Consider the following 12,498-nt stretch of genomic DNA (forward strand, 5'->3'; position numbering starts at 1 on the left):
CAGACCCCTCGTAAACAAAACTTTTGTTTAAAAATTTAATTTATAGTTTGACTACAAATTTTATTTTGATAATCAATTAGGATTTGTTCATACTTTTTAGTAGATAAATTTGTTTTTTAATATCTGACAGAAATTCCTAAATATATTGATGTAAAATGCAGGCGGGAAACGGGCATTAGCGTTCACAGTTCTTGAAAGAAATGCAAGTAATTTGATCGATATATTAATTCCCAAATCAGAAAATAAAGGAAAAGATAAAATGTAAGAATGTATATTAAATGTATTAATAAGAACATATACCATAATTTGTCATGGTTTCAAATAACAATCAATGGAAATTGAAGCAAGGTAGACGGGCGTCGAGGAAAGAGTTGCCTGCCTTCTCTGTTTTATATTTTGGTAAAAAAAAAATGCAATTTTTAAATATTGCATAGATTCGTAATGGTTTCATTTTTTTAATATAAAATATTTAATACTAGATAATAACCCGCGCAAGCGCGGCCATTCACACTTTATATTACCGATAATAAAATTCAAATTGTTCTGAATAAATATTGTAGATCACATTAAAAAATAAACGGTATGGTAACTTTAAATGAAAGCATTATCCTAAAGAAATTTACGATATTAGATTCCTTCTCGTAATTACCAAATATAAAAAACCATAGGAATGACCAATATGATACCGATATCCCCTATTCTTTTTCTGAATAGGGTATAATTAATACCTCTGTATCAGCTGTTCAAATGGATCATATTAAAGTTTGACTTAAAACATGTAAGTGATACCTGTATCTCTAGATAAAAGGCCTAATAGAAGATATTTAATATTACTTATTAAAAAGTTGAAATCACTCAATAACTTTCGTCCTAATAAAAATAAATACCAAAATAATTCCTATTAAGACATACATGGAAGCATGAAAATTACATCGTGGGAACAATTCATATTTTATATTCAATTTAAATATGTAATACATGCATGCTCACTTTGAAATTTAAAGCATTATTGATTTCTTTTACTAGATAGAGATATGCACAAAATGATGTTGCTCTGTGATGCTTTGCCAAGATTAAAAGCATGAGAGAGAGAGAGAGAGAGAGAGAGATCTGAGGCACATGTAGTAAAAATTATTACATACATTTGTCTTACTGTAAAAATTGTTTACAATGTAGATGTGTTCTGCATGTAAAGTTTACCTAAAATGAATCAATAAAATTCAATATATATAAATTAAAAGATAAACTAATCTCAAAGAAATTACAATGGTTCTGTGACATAATCAAATCTTGAGAAGAATGTTTTACAGATATCAGGGAACATTAACCTAAAATCTGAACTTAAAGTTCTTTTCATCTTGCACTCTGATTTACATGCTCTTTCACAGGCGATAATCATACATAACGGCGAGCCAGACGAAAGTTCTAATTTTAATTTGATTGAATTTTTACCATGTCAAATATATCTATTTGATTAAGCACAAGCCTGTCTGAGTTTTTTAATTCATTAATTAAGTGGAGGTGATATGGTAAAGATCTGCTTTATTCAAATATTTAGGGTAAAGTTATCATCATGCAAACATGCACTTAAATTACAACATTCTACTCTTGTTTGCCTTAGAACCCCCACCCCTTTTAATTGCACTGTTTTACAGTGTGTGGTGTGTTGTTCAATACAAAATAAGACATACATATACATAATAATAAATAGAAATTCAAAAGAGTGGTGTGCAAAACATACACGTGAAATTACACTGGACAGATAATATTCCGAGATTTCTCTGACTCAAATGCCCGCTTTTATATTAATGAGCACGTCAAAAGCGGAGGTTAGAGTTAGAGGAATGTCGGATTAGATTAAAAAGTGCAAACACTTTGAAAAAAAGAAGTCAATACGACATATCTTGTATTGAAAAAATATATAATAACTGGAGCAAAGCTCGTTGCAAAGCAACGAATGGGTCTTCCGTTAATGTCGAGAGTAAAGCTAGATGTTCCTGTAAAAAGCAGAGTTTTTAAACCAATAACAATGGTAACTTAAACCAAAAAAAATCGAATTATTCTTGGTACGACTTAACAAAATCCGAATGATTCGGAGTACGACTTAACAAAAACCTTAACTATTTCAAGAACGACCTAACAAAAACAAATCCGAACGTGTCAAAGTAAGACGCATCGTCCGATTTTAAAACAGATTTCAGATTAGCCTAGTACCCGAGGCCTTCCGAGTGCAAGCACGAAGGCCTGGAATCCCCCGTCCAATGGCTGCGCTCTATGTTGAATCCAACATGGCGACTAGAAAGGTAAAATAACATAGACACACTTATAGTTAGACCTGTTTGGCCTTTTCTTGCTGGTTCATATGCGAATCAATAACATGGTTAGACTTGATACAACATTTTCTTCGCTTATTTAGCTTTATACGGCCCTGAACCGTCGATTGAATGTCCGAACGGGAGTAATAAGCGAGCCATGTATATCGCACAATATAAACAGTGATACATATCGACACTTTTGCTCATATATCTACTCATTTTTTAGGTAGACAAACATTTCAAAAGTTATTTACAGGTCATGATAACATACAAAACAACATACAATGCATAGATTCAATGGAATGCCTTGGTGTAATTGGTTAGCACACTTCATGCTTCAGAAGTTTATCATGGCATTTGAAGAGGTCCAGGTTCAAATCCTGGAGGTATTCCACTTTACTTAGTGTATGTCAAGCCCCCGATATGGCTGATTAGTTAGTTATGATGTCCATGTGCATTGCAGTTCAGTATAGTTTGTTGTGTGTTTTAATCTTAGACAGAGGAAAATTATATCCACCAATGTCAGGAAAAGTTGCCCTCATTCATGCATATGGAACATTCATACACTAGTACATGTAACAGCAGAAAGAGATGCAAAGGGACACTCAAGGGGAAGACCTACGGCCAAGCATCAAAAAAAGCCCCAGTGGTACTGGTAGGACAAGTTGTAACATATTTTGATATTAAATACCTCATATACTGATAGAAACACTAACACATGCAAGTTCATGCACTTGTGTTTCTTTGAGCACTGCAGCAAATTTATACAGCAGAGTTTTTCTGTTTCATTACAATACACAGGAGGAAATACACAATCATTTCCATCCATGTCAGGAAAAGATGCCCTCGGTTATGCATGTCGAACATTCCTACACGTCAAGTAACAGCAGAAAGAGATGTAGAGGGACACCTACTGGAAAGACCCCCGTTCAAGCTTCCAAAAAAGCCCCAATTGTAGGATGATTTGCTATATTAATATATTTAAATTTTAAATACTGCATGTATATACTTAGTTATGTATGAATCAATATATATATATAAATTTCATGCACTTGTGAAAGAAAAGAAAGTAGGACAAACCCAATTAGGATTCTTATCAGGGCAATTTGAATCTCTAGTCAGGTGTTCTTCTTTCTGCTATCTTGCTACTTTCAGATAAGAAAAGAATAAACTGTGGTATAATGATTTAAAGTATTCACTTAGCCACAGAACGAATATCACAATGTCCATTAGGTTCTCTTTCAAATAGTCTTCCAGATGGAATGATAAAGAGAAAAATTATGTGGCCAGTTATATGCAGGAAAAAGTTCCTGATTACCCTATTTCCAATGAATATTGGAAAAACTGTGCTCAAGATATGAATGCAGACTTGGGCACAAACCGAACTGGTGAGGTTGTAAAATATATGAAAGTACTGTGTTAAAAATATGATTATTAAAAAGGTTTCAAAATATAAGAGCTAAAGAAACATTAACCAAATCCTGATAATGAATAACAATTTGTTGTAAGAGATTCTTTATTACAGTTAAAATCTTAAGATTTACAAATGTATTGTGAAAAAGGGCTACTGGAAATTCATAAGAGGCAAGTCCAGAAATTGATTCCCTACTGTTGCTCTCTTAAAGTTTTTTTTATTAACATATTCTTATGAATGCAATTTATAATGACAGGTGCTTCCTGTAAAAGTTTTTACCGGAGATTCATTGCCTCGGACACCTTACATACCAGTATATCTGAAGTCGAGAAAGAAATTTTGGCTAAACCAATAGAGCAGGAAATTGACCGATACTGTCAAACTGATCTTTCATTTCCAGTTATGAGGTTTTTTTTCCATGTTGTATGTGTTGCAAACAGTATAAAGTTAGGTTGTTCAGTTGGGTTGATAATTACTTGTATTAAGACATAGTGCATTTAAATAACCTTAATAGGTTGGCTGTAAAATAAACAAAAACATGTACATGTAATATTGAATTAAGCAGTGAACACTCCATTGGTGAATTTACAGTTTTTAGAAATAAATGAAATTGCTTCCATTTAAAGATGAGTGTTATGCCCCTATTATCTTTTGAACTTGACTGTTTTAGAACTACTTCTACCCGACCAGCTGAAGTTATTGCTGATGGTGATCATTTGTTGGAGGAAGGGGCTACACCACAAAGACTTTTAAAATGTGCTTTAAACCAGACAAGACCCTTAGAAACAGATATCTACTCAGACTTTCAAGGGAAAGAAATTCTTAACCTCATCACCCTACTTTTTTGTAGTTGTAATGTATTAGACATTTGTAGGGAAATCCTTGAAGTAAAAGCATTTAAAATGTGCTTATGGAAACTCTTCTTAGCAGAAATTCATGAAAATACCAAATATATGTGTATCAAAGGACACAGTTATTTAAGTCAACTTGATTTTGAAGCTTTGAGGAGTTTTCAGTGGGAAAAAATTATTGAAGAAATGTATGTTCAGCAGAGGCAGCTTCTCCAGGTCTTGCTGAATGTTTGTACAAGCACTAACAAATCTGAGGATGATGAACACTACATGCATGTGGTAAAAGAAGTAGGACTGATGTATGGCATTCTCATGAAGAGGAGATGTAATTCCCTTTCAAGAGTGCAACGAGTAGTGTCCATCTCCCTGGCTGATGAACGAGTACACCAGAAGGTAAAGAAATTTACATATGAATACTTGTTATTGTTGAAAGTTCTCATGTTTAATTAACTACTGTTGAAAGTTCTTATTTTCACAATTTTTGAAATGTTGTTTAAAGTTTTCAAGTTTGACAATTATTGCTTATTTTTTCATATTTTGCTTATTCTATTCTTTCCAACAGTTATTTTTATGCACTGAGCAGAATTGATATATTTTATTTACATTTTAAATACATTTCAGACAAACCCTGCTGATGTTTATCCTGTTCTTTCAAAGATCCATTCAATCATTTACTGTGCATTCTATGTACTGAATGATGAGTATGCCTTTATATGATGAAATTGGATCTTGATTACTAATTATATGTTTTGTATTAAGTTTTATTTCTGTTGAGTTTTAAAGCAAAAGCTGGTAAGTAGACTAAGGTAAGATAAGTTTTACTTTCAATCTTGATGGCAATTTGAATGCAAGTAATTAATGTAAATAAGTACTACATTAAAAAAAAATTATATGTATTTTATGATGCCCCATTAAAAATGATATTTACTTGTATGGAAACAGACTAAAACTAACTAAAAATAAAAAAGTGAGCATCCTCTTTCCTTTCTTTTTTAAGGTGTATGACAGATTGCAACCACTAGGGATCACAACATCCCACTGTGTCATGCTTCGAACACAAAAACAGATTGGAGGACACTTTAACTCACAACTAATCAATGCTGTCCAGGAAGGCCGGAAATTTCGATTCATTGGAGATAATGTGAACTTTATGATTGATGTTAGTCATCAAAGAGAAACAATGAAGTCACATATGGAACACTGGTTTGCATCCATGGCCATTATTCAGCACAGCAACTTCAGCCTACTTTCTACTGCAAAACCACAAGTGCCATTGTTGGAGCTAGGACCAAATACTTTTTTACCTCAAGAAAAAGACTGGGAGAATATTAAAAACTGCTACATTGTTGTAATTCTTGAAATTCTATGTAAATTCTGCAAGTATTTCAAGAATTTTAAATCTGTCAAAGAGAACATTAAACAAAAACTCAGACCAGATGACTACGACATCTCTGAAGTCCATACAAGTGTTCCTTTACCAGTTCTGCCAAAGAATGAACAGAAGTACTCCGATGTAATAGAAATCTTGGACTTTTATGAGAATGTTGTGGAAAATGTGTGTGGAGGAAACAACATTTTGATTCATATAGGGGGGGGGATCAGCTTACAAGAGAGAGGTTCTCTGGTGCAAAGAGACTCCGTGCAGCATCCATCACACCAAAGGATAGATTCGAACATCTTACTCCAATTACATTTGAATTTTTCCATTTGCAGATGTCAGTATTAACTCTTTTCTACAAACTTCTCTACAGAAAAAGTGGTACTGCTTTAGGAACACTAAATGCGGAGAAAATCACATTGGGAAGGACCAAAGCAAATGGAGACGATGTAAAAAATCATTACAATGATTGTAAAGAACTCGCAGATTCCTTCATTTCAGGTTATGTAGTTAATGCTGTTATGCATTTCTTTGAAATGGAAACGATCAACTCGCAACCTAACCATGCATTTGCAGCATTAGATATTTCCTCTGCAACAAAGGAAGAAAAAGAGAGAGTTATTGCAAGTTCTCTAGGAGAGTTCATAGATACTCTCATACTGAATGAAGCTAAAGCTAACCTTGCAGAGCCAATGAACTTTTACCAACAAGTTACATATGTGCTTCCTGATGGAGGAAAATTGATATTGAATGTTCCAGTTACTGTTGATAGGTGTGTTTCAGAAAATAGAAATGACTCCGTGTTAGGTTATGGAAAAACTGTTTTAGAAATTGGCCTTTTATATCAGTGTTTAAATCTAATTATCAAGATGCCCAATCGAGAAATTGTCTTATCACTTATGAAATATACCATGTGTGTTTTAAAAGGGAACAATAACCGATCCAAGTATGCTTTAGAAATATTAAGATTCCTTTTCTTGCAAACTTCCCTGCTGGACCTAAAGACTGCTAAAGAAACATTCTATGGACTCTTTGTTAACCAGAAAGGCAAAGCAGACACAAACATTCCAGCTGATCTACACATGGAACACTTTGTGAAGGAGATAAAAGAGCATCTGAAGTCTCTTCATGCAAATAAGACAGAGTCATCAGTGCAGTCTCGATCGTCTGCCATAGCAGGAATGAGACAAATATCAGCAAATTATGATAAAACAACACATGTACTTTACAGAGCTAAACGACATAGCACACCTTCCTCAGAAGAGGATGAGCTCAATATCATTCATAGGCTATTGCGTGTCAGGCCTTTTGAAAATAATGATGGTCGTAGTCTTCAGTGCTATACAAAACCACTTACAAGTCCCATTGCAAATATCAACTTTGTACACTTGCAAGAATGGATCAGGGGTCATCAATACGAGATTATCAATGACTTTGGCATTTAATCTGGTAAGTGAATTATAATTCAATATATAGCCAACTCACTTTTTTAGGTCACCACTCAAAAATAAAGACAACTGATTTTTTTTTCATTACAAGTACTTTAATTATGTGCTGGAAAGCAAAAACGATTGAAAGGCATTATAATGACACACTTAATTTGATAATGGTACATAAATGTTCTGCATGTGCTTGATTCAAACCAAAATCTTGAATGAAACTGTCTGTTTCCACATATCTTGAATAATTGTGGATGACTGATTCTATTTGGTAAGGGGATATCTCCAAGTTATTTAAAATGTTGTTGGAAGATTTTAGCTCTTGCGTTAGAGGTAAAACTGAATACCATTCATTTAAGATTGGATTACAAATGTTACAGCACAAAGTTGCTTTATTTTCACTCTCATTGGTGTCATCCATAAATCCAAAGTAATCATTAAGGATTTTTCTCCTACAAGTTGATTCATTTCGGCAGAATGACTTCATTGTCTTGTTCATTTCAGGCCTACCTACATCACTGTTGTTGAAAAACAAAATTGCTGTTGCCTGTTTCCCTGTTCTGCCTGTTCTACCCACTTGCTGAATATAAGCTGTTGGAAGAAAAACTTGTTCGATTACTGTGATACTATAAGTGTTATCATAGGATATCATTTTAAGTTGGAATTATCAATTATTCACTGAACTCAAAACCAATTGGAGCCATTTGTCATATAGAAGTATTAAATATGTAGCAGGAGAATGACTTTTACATAATAATTTGTAGTTTGTCCTTTTTCAGGATATAAATATTTTTTTAGCAATAAACCTGAAGACTGCATTTATTATGTTTTAAATTTTGATTGCATTAAAAAGAGAAGTGAAAGACCCAGTCTGGCCAGTCAGTACAAAGCCTAAAACCATTTATGCTTTACAATTACACAAGCACGACTTTCATTCATCTTGCATGTTTTTTATTAAATAGTTCTTGTTTCTTCCCTTTATATTCTGATGAGGAATAATACTTATTTCTATCCATATTAAGATGATAAAATTCACTAAAAAAGTTACCTTCAATACTCTTAGGTGGACCTGCATGCACAATTCTTTCCACACGGCCAAAATCTGCTCCCATCCCTAGGGCAGAAGAAGCCAATATGATCCTTAGAGGGCTGTCCTCTGAGGAAATCTGATGAAATATCAATTCCCGTAGCTGATAGTAGAAAATCAAATTCATTTGTTTGAGCCCAGTATCACTATTTTTGATGATTTACAATAGCATAGGACATCTTGAAAATTTGGGATCATTCGATCAAGTTCAACCATTATATGTTATAAAAAACAATTCATAGCACTTCCATCTCTAAATATTCTTTTTACACCATCTTCATAAACAAATCATATGTAAATTTACAAAATGTTTTGGGGACCTTGTTGAATTTGTCATTCTTCTAGTTTACTTTCAAGTCAAACCTGTACAGTGCTTAGCTTTACATATTAATTTTTCATGTGAAACTGTTTAAACTAAGGATTTCTTGTGTGATTCTTGTGTTATTAGCAAATAATTTAATTCTGGTTGTAACGCGGCATTTGATTGGATAGAAAAATTTAAATAAAATTGTATAATCTGGTTTGCACGTCACAAGACACTTCACAATGCACCAACGTCAAAATCGTACTAATCCGCTTGACGTTACGTTTGAATTTTGAACAGATTAATATCATTTTTAAAACTAAAACAGACTCAATTTGTACAGTAAATTACAGAAAATTAAATTATAAGGAATGAACTCAATATCTACCCAAGTTATACGAGTATAACCTGGGTTGGGGCAATTTACGCTTTTTTATAATCTGCTTCGCGGATTATAAAGCGTAAATTGCCCCAACCCAGGTTATACTCGTATAACTTGGGTAGACATTGAGTTCATTTCTTAATTCTTACTTTTTCACTCCCATATTCCACAGATGCATGATACATAACAACTCTGGCATTTTCTGGATTCTTCTCTCCATTGTACACCAAGTTCCCCAAGACTCGACAAGCATGTTCATAGGCAAATCCTATATAGTTCAGTGATGAATTGAAATACACAATAGTCAGTGGAGTAGCACCTAATTTAACTTTCAGTTCATTGAATAAGACATCCAGAATATGTCTGTAAGACAATGTTACATCCTTAGAGCTTGCAGGTCTTCTTAAAACAGTAATTGAAATATTAGGCTTCACTGGAATCTCACCATGGATCCTACAGTCCTTCAGAGATAAACAATTTTTTATATCAGCCTGACCTTTGATGGAAAGTGTTGCCGAAAGACAAAGAAATGTTGCCTCAGGAAGCACAGCTCGAAGTTCAACTAGTTTACTGTATTCAGGACGAAAATCATCTCCCCATTCCAAAATACAATGGGCTTCATCAATAACTATCACAACTCTGTTCTCTTCAAAACATCTGCACTGAAAAAATTTGTTCACTGATGGTTTGCCTAATATGTTCTCAGGGTGGCTGTAGATAAAACTATAGGAGAAATGCCCATCTGTAATTGCTTTGCACAGATTCAGCTCTTTAAGTTGTACAGCCATACCGTCTAATTTGCTAATTTGCTGATTAATAATCACATTGAGTGGCTCAACAACTATAACTTTAGTGTCCTGCAGCACAAATGGAATAAGCTCATAAATCAAACTCTTCCCATAACCCGTTGGTAATGCTGCAATGACATCATGTCCATTCACAACATCATGAAGGGCATTTTTTTGTTTAGACTTCAGATTGTCAATCTTGCAACCAATTCTTTCATTAAATTTTACAAGTGCCTTGTTAATGTCATCTTCATTAAGCTGTTATAAAAAAATAAAATATATAAGAATACCTATTAGAGTAAAATTTGTTATGAATTTGTGAAATCAAGTTCATAATTTAAAGGTTTGAAACTGCAGCCCTTCACTTTATATCTAAAAACTGATAGCATGCAGATTATAATTATGAATACTGAAAATACATAAAATTGCAAGCGGAATACCCCCAGGATTTGAACCTGGACCTCTTCAAATGCCATGATAAACTTCTGAAGCATGAAGTGTGCTAACCAATTACACCAAGGCATTCCATTGAATCTATGCATTGTATGTTGTTTTGTATGTTATCATGACCTGTAAATAACTTTTGAAATGTTTGTCTACCTAAAAAATGAGTAGATATATGAGCAAAAGTGTCGATATGTATCACTGTTTATATTGTGCGATATACATGGCTCGCTTATTACTCCCGTTCGGACATTCAATCGACGGTTCAGGGCCGTATAAAGCTAAATAAGCGAAGAAAATGTTGTATCAAGTCTAACCATGTTATTGATTCGCATATGAACCAGCAAGAAAAGGCCAAACAGGTCTAACTATAAGTGTGTCTATGTTATTTTACCTTTCTAGTCGCCATGTTGGATTCAACATAGAGCGCAGCCATTGGACGGGGGATTCCAGGCCTTCGTGCTTGCACTCGGAAGGCCTCGGGTACTAGGCTAATTTCAGATTTGAATTCACCATGGTAAATTCTATAATACTGTAGTATTGTCTTTTTTTGTTGATAAAATTGAAAATTTTCAAAAATTGGAACTACATCCGGTTTTGAGTGAAATTAATGAATAAAATTTTAAACCCCCAAGTACATTATAGAATTGATACATCTATCATCAGTAAAAATTTCAAAGCGATGTCTTCAAAATTTACGGAAATTTCTTCCGGACAAAATCACTTTTTTAAAAATTGAAAATGGCCGCCAAATTTGAACGGAAGTGATGTTCATGCTGAAACTTTAACATCTTTGAGGCACAGTAACTTAACAAAAACTCTGAAATTTTATGGAAATCGGATGAAAACTTTTTGAGATATAAAGCCGAGAAGGAGTCAGAAAAAAATAAAAAATAAAATAATAATAAGAAACCGAAGAAAAACAATAGGGTCTTCCGTTGGACCCTAAAAAAAAGAATAAGAAAGTCGACAAAAACAATATGTCTCCCCTTTGAAAGGTGAGACATAATTCTATTTACTCTCCAAAATGGAGGTTGTCAATTACATTATGCACTGTAAATTGGAAATTTAAAATCTCGTATGAAAATTAGATGAGTATGTTCTTGTCCATGAATTTTCCCTGAAGAAACAGCAAATCAGATTATACATTACTTCATATTGTTACTTTTACACTTGCAATATTAATAATGTTTGAAAGTTGTTTTCCCTCTTTTTACATTGTAAAAGAGGAACATCAGGTGTCGGTAACAAACATAACTTCAATAATTAAAATAATAGGTTTAAATTAAAATTAATTTTGATAGAAAGAGTTGTTACAATGCTTTTAAAGAATCAATAACTCTTATATATATCGGACATAGAAACATCATACATTGTTCGGTATCTGTACACTGTTTTTGGAAGATTTTTATATGGAATTTGCTGTAAAACAATCAAATAATAAAGTATAAAATACATGTTTCTATTTATTCTTTAACTATGCACAGCATATGTGTTTATGCATAGAAGACGATTATATTTACACAGTGGGTTTGCCTGGTATGCAGGCTTGGGGCGAATTACATTGTAAAGTGATGCATTACATTATCATTACTTCATGAATTTGGGCATTAAATTACTATTACTTGATTTTCTTGAAGTGATGCTTTACATTACAATTACATGAGTAAAATAATGCATTACCATTACCATTACTTTGTTTTAAAAAGGTAAAGCTAAATAAAGAGTTTTTGAAATGTTTCAATTATAAAACACTCTTTAACATACATGTATCTACAGGTTCATGCCCAGTTTCAGGTTCAAATTTAACTAGTAGACTAATTGTTCTCGAACAATTAGAGGTCTTTCCACCTCATTGTTTTTTATGTTTGAAATAAGATTGCTTCAATAGAATAAAGTATTATTTCTGTGTTACTTCATAAAAAATAGTGTCAAACGATGAAGTTTGCAATTTTTTTATTGCTTGACCTTGACCTTTGACCTTTATGTCATTTTGTTTGGCAAAGGTAGACGCTTCCATCCCAAGTAATCCGAAGTCTCTATGACAAATAATAAAAAAGTTGGAAGTGATTTTATAGAAATTCAAATACTTTCAG

The 12,498-nt window shown here is 33.1% G+C and overlaps 2 protein-coding genes across 3 annotated transcripts; one reads left to right on the forward strand and one right to left on the reverse strand.

Annotated features, from left to right (window-relative positions):
• Nucleotides 1–4,677: 4,677 nt before the first annotated feature.
• On the forward strand, nucleotides 4,678–8,311 carry LOC136275788 (uncharacterized). 2 transcript variants are annotated; one of them, XM_066085778.1, is made up of 3 exons: nucleotides 4,678–4,973; nucleotides 5,578–7,407; nucleotides 7,902–8,311. In XM_066085778.1, exons 1-2 carry the CDS (start codon nucleotides 4,683–4,685, stop codon nucleotides 6,304–6,306), a joined length of 1,020 nt encoding a protein of 339 aa, XP_065941850.1. In that variant the 5' UTR covers nucleotides 4,678–4,682; the 3' UTR covers nucleotides 6,307–7,407; nucleotides 7,902–8,311. The 2 variants fall into 2 exon arrangements, with proteins under 2 accessions (XP_065941850.1, XP_065941849.1); XM_066085777.1 differs by lacking the exon at nucleotides 4,678–4,973 and having other exon boundaries at nucleotides 5,270–7,407.
• On the reverse strand, nucleotides 7,540–10,890 carry LOC105324005 (ATP-dependent DNA helicase RecQ). Its single transcript, XM_066085251.1, has 4 exons — nucleotides 10,797–10,890; nucleotides 9,320–10,216; nucleotides 8,446–8,587; nucleotides 7,540–7,988 (listed from the first exon to the last, which is right to left on the reverse strand). The coding sequence occupies exons 1-4, from the start codon at nucleotides 10,836–10,838 to the stop codon at nucleotides 7,540–7,542; spliced, it is 1,530 nt and encodes a 509-aa protein (XP_065941323.1). The 5' UTR covers nucleotides 10,839–10,890.
• Nucleotides 10,891–12,498: the final 1,608 nt, after the last annotated feature.

Source organism: Magallana gigas, chromosome 5 (assembly GCF_963853765.1).
Source record: "Magallana gigas chromosome 5, xbMagGiga1.1, whole genome shotgun sequence".
Taxonomy (NCBI): domain Eukaryota; kingdom Metazoa; phylum Mollusca; class Bivalvia; order Ostreida; family Ostreidae; genus Magallana; species Magallana gigas.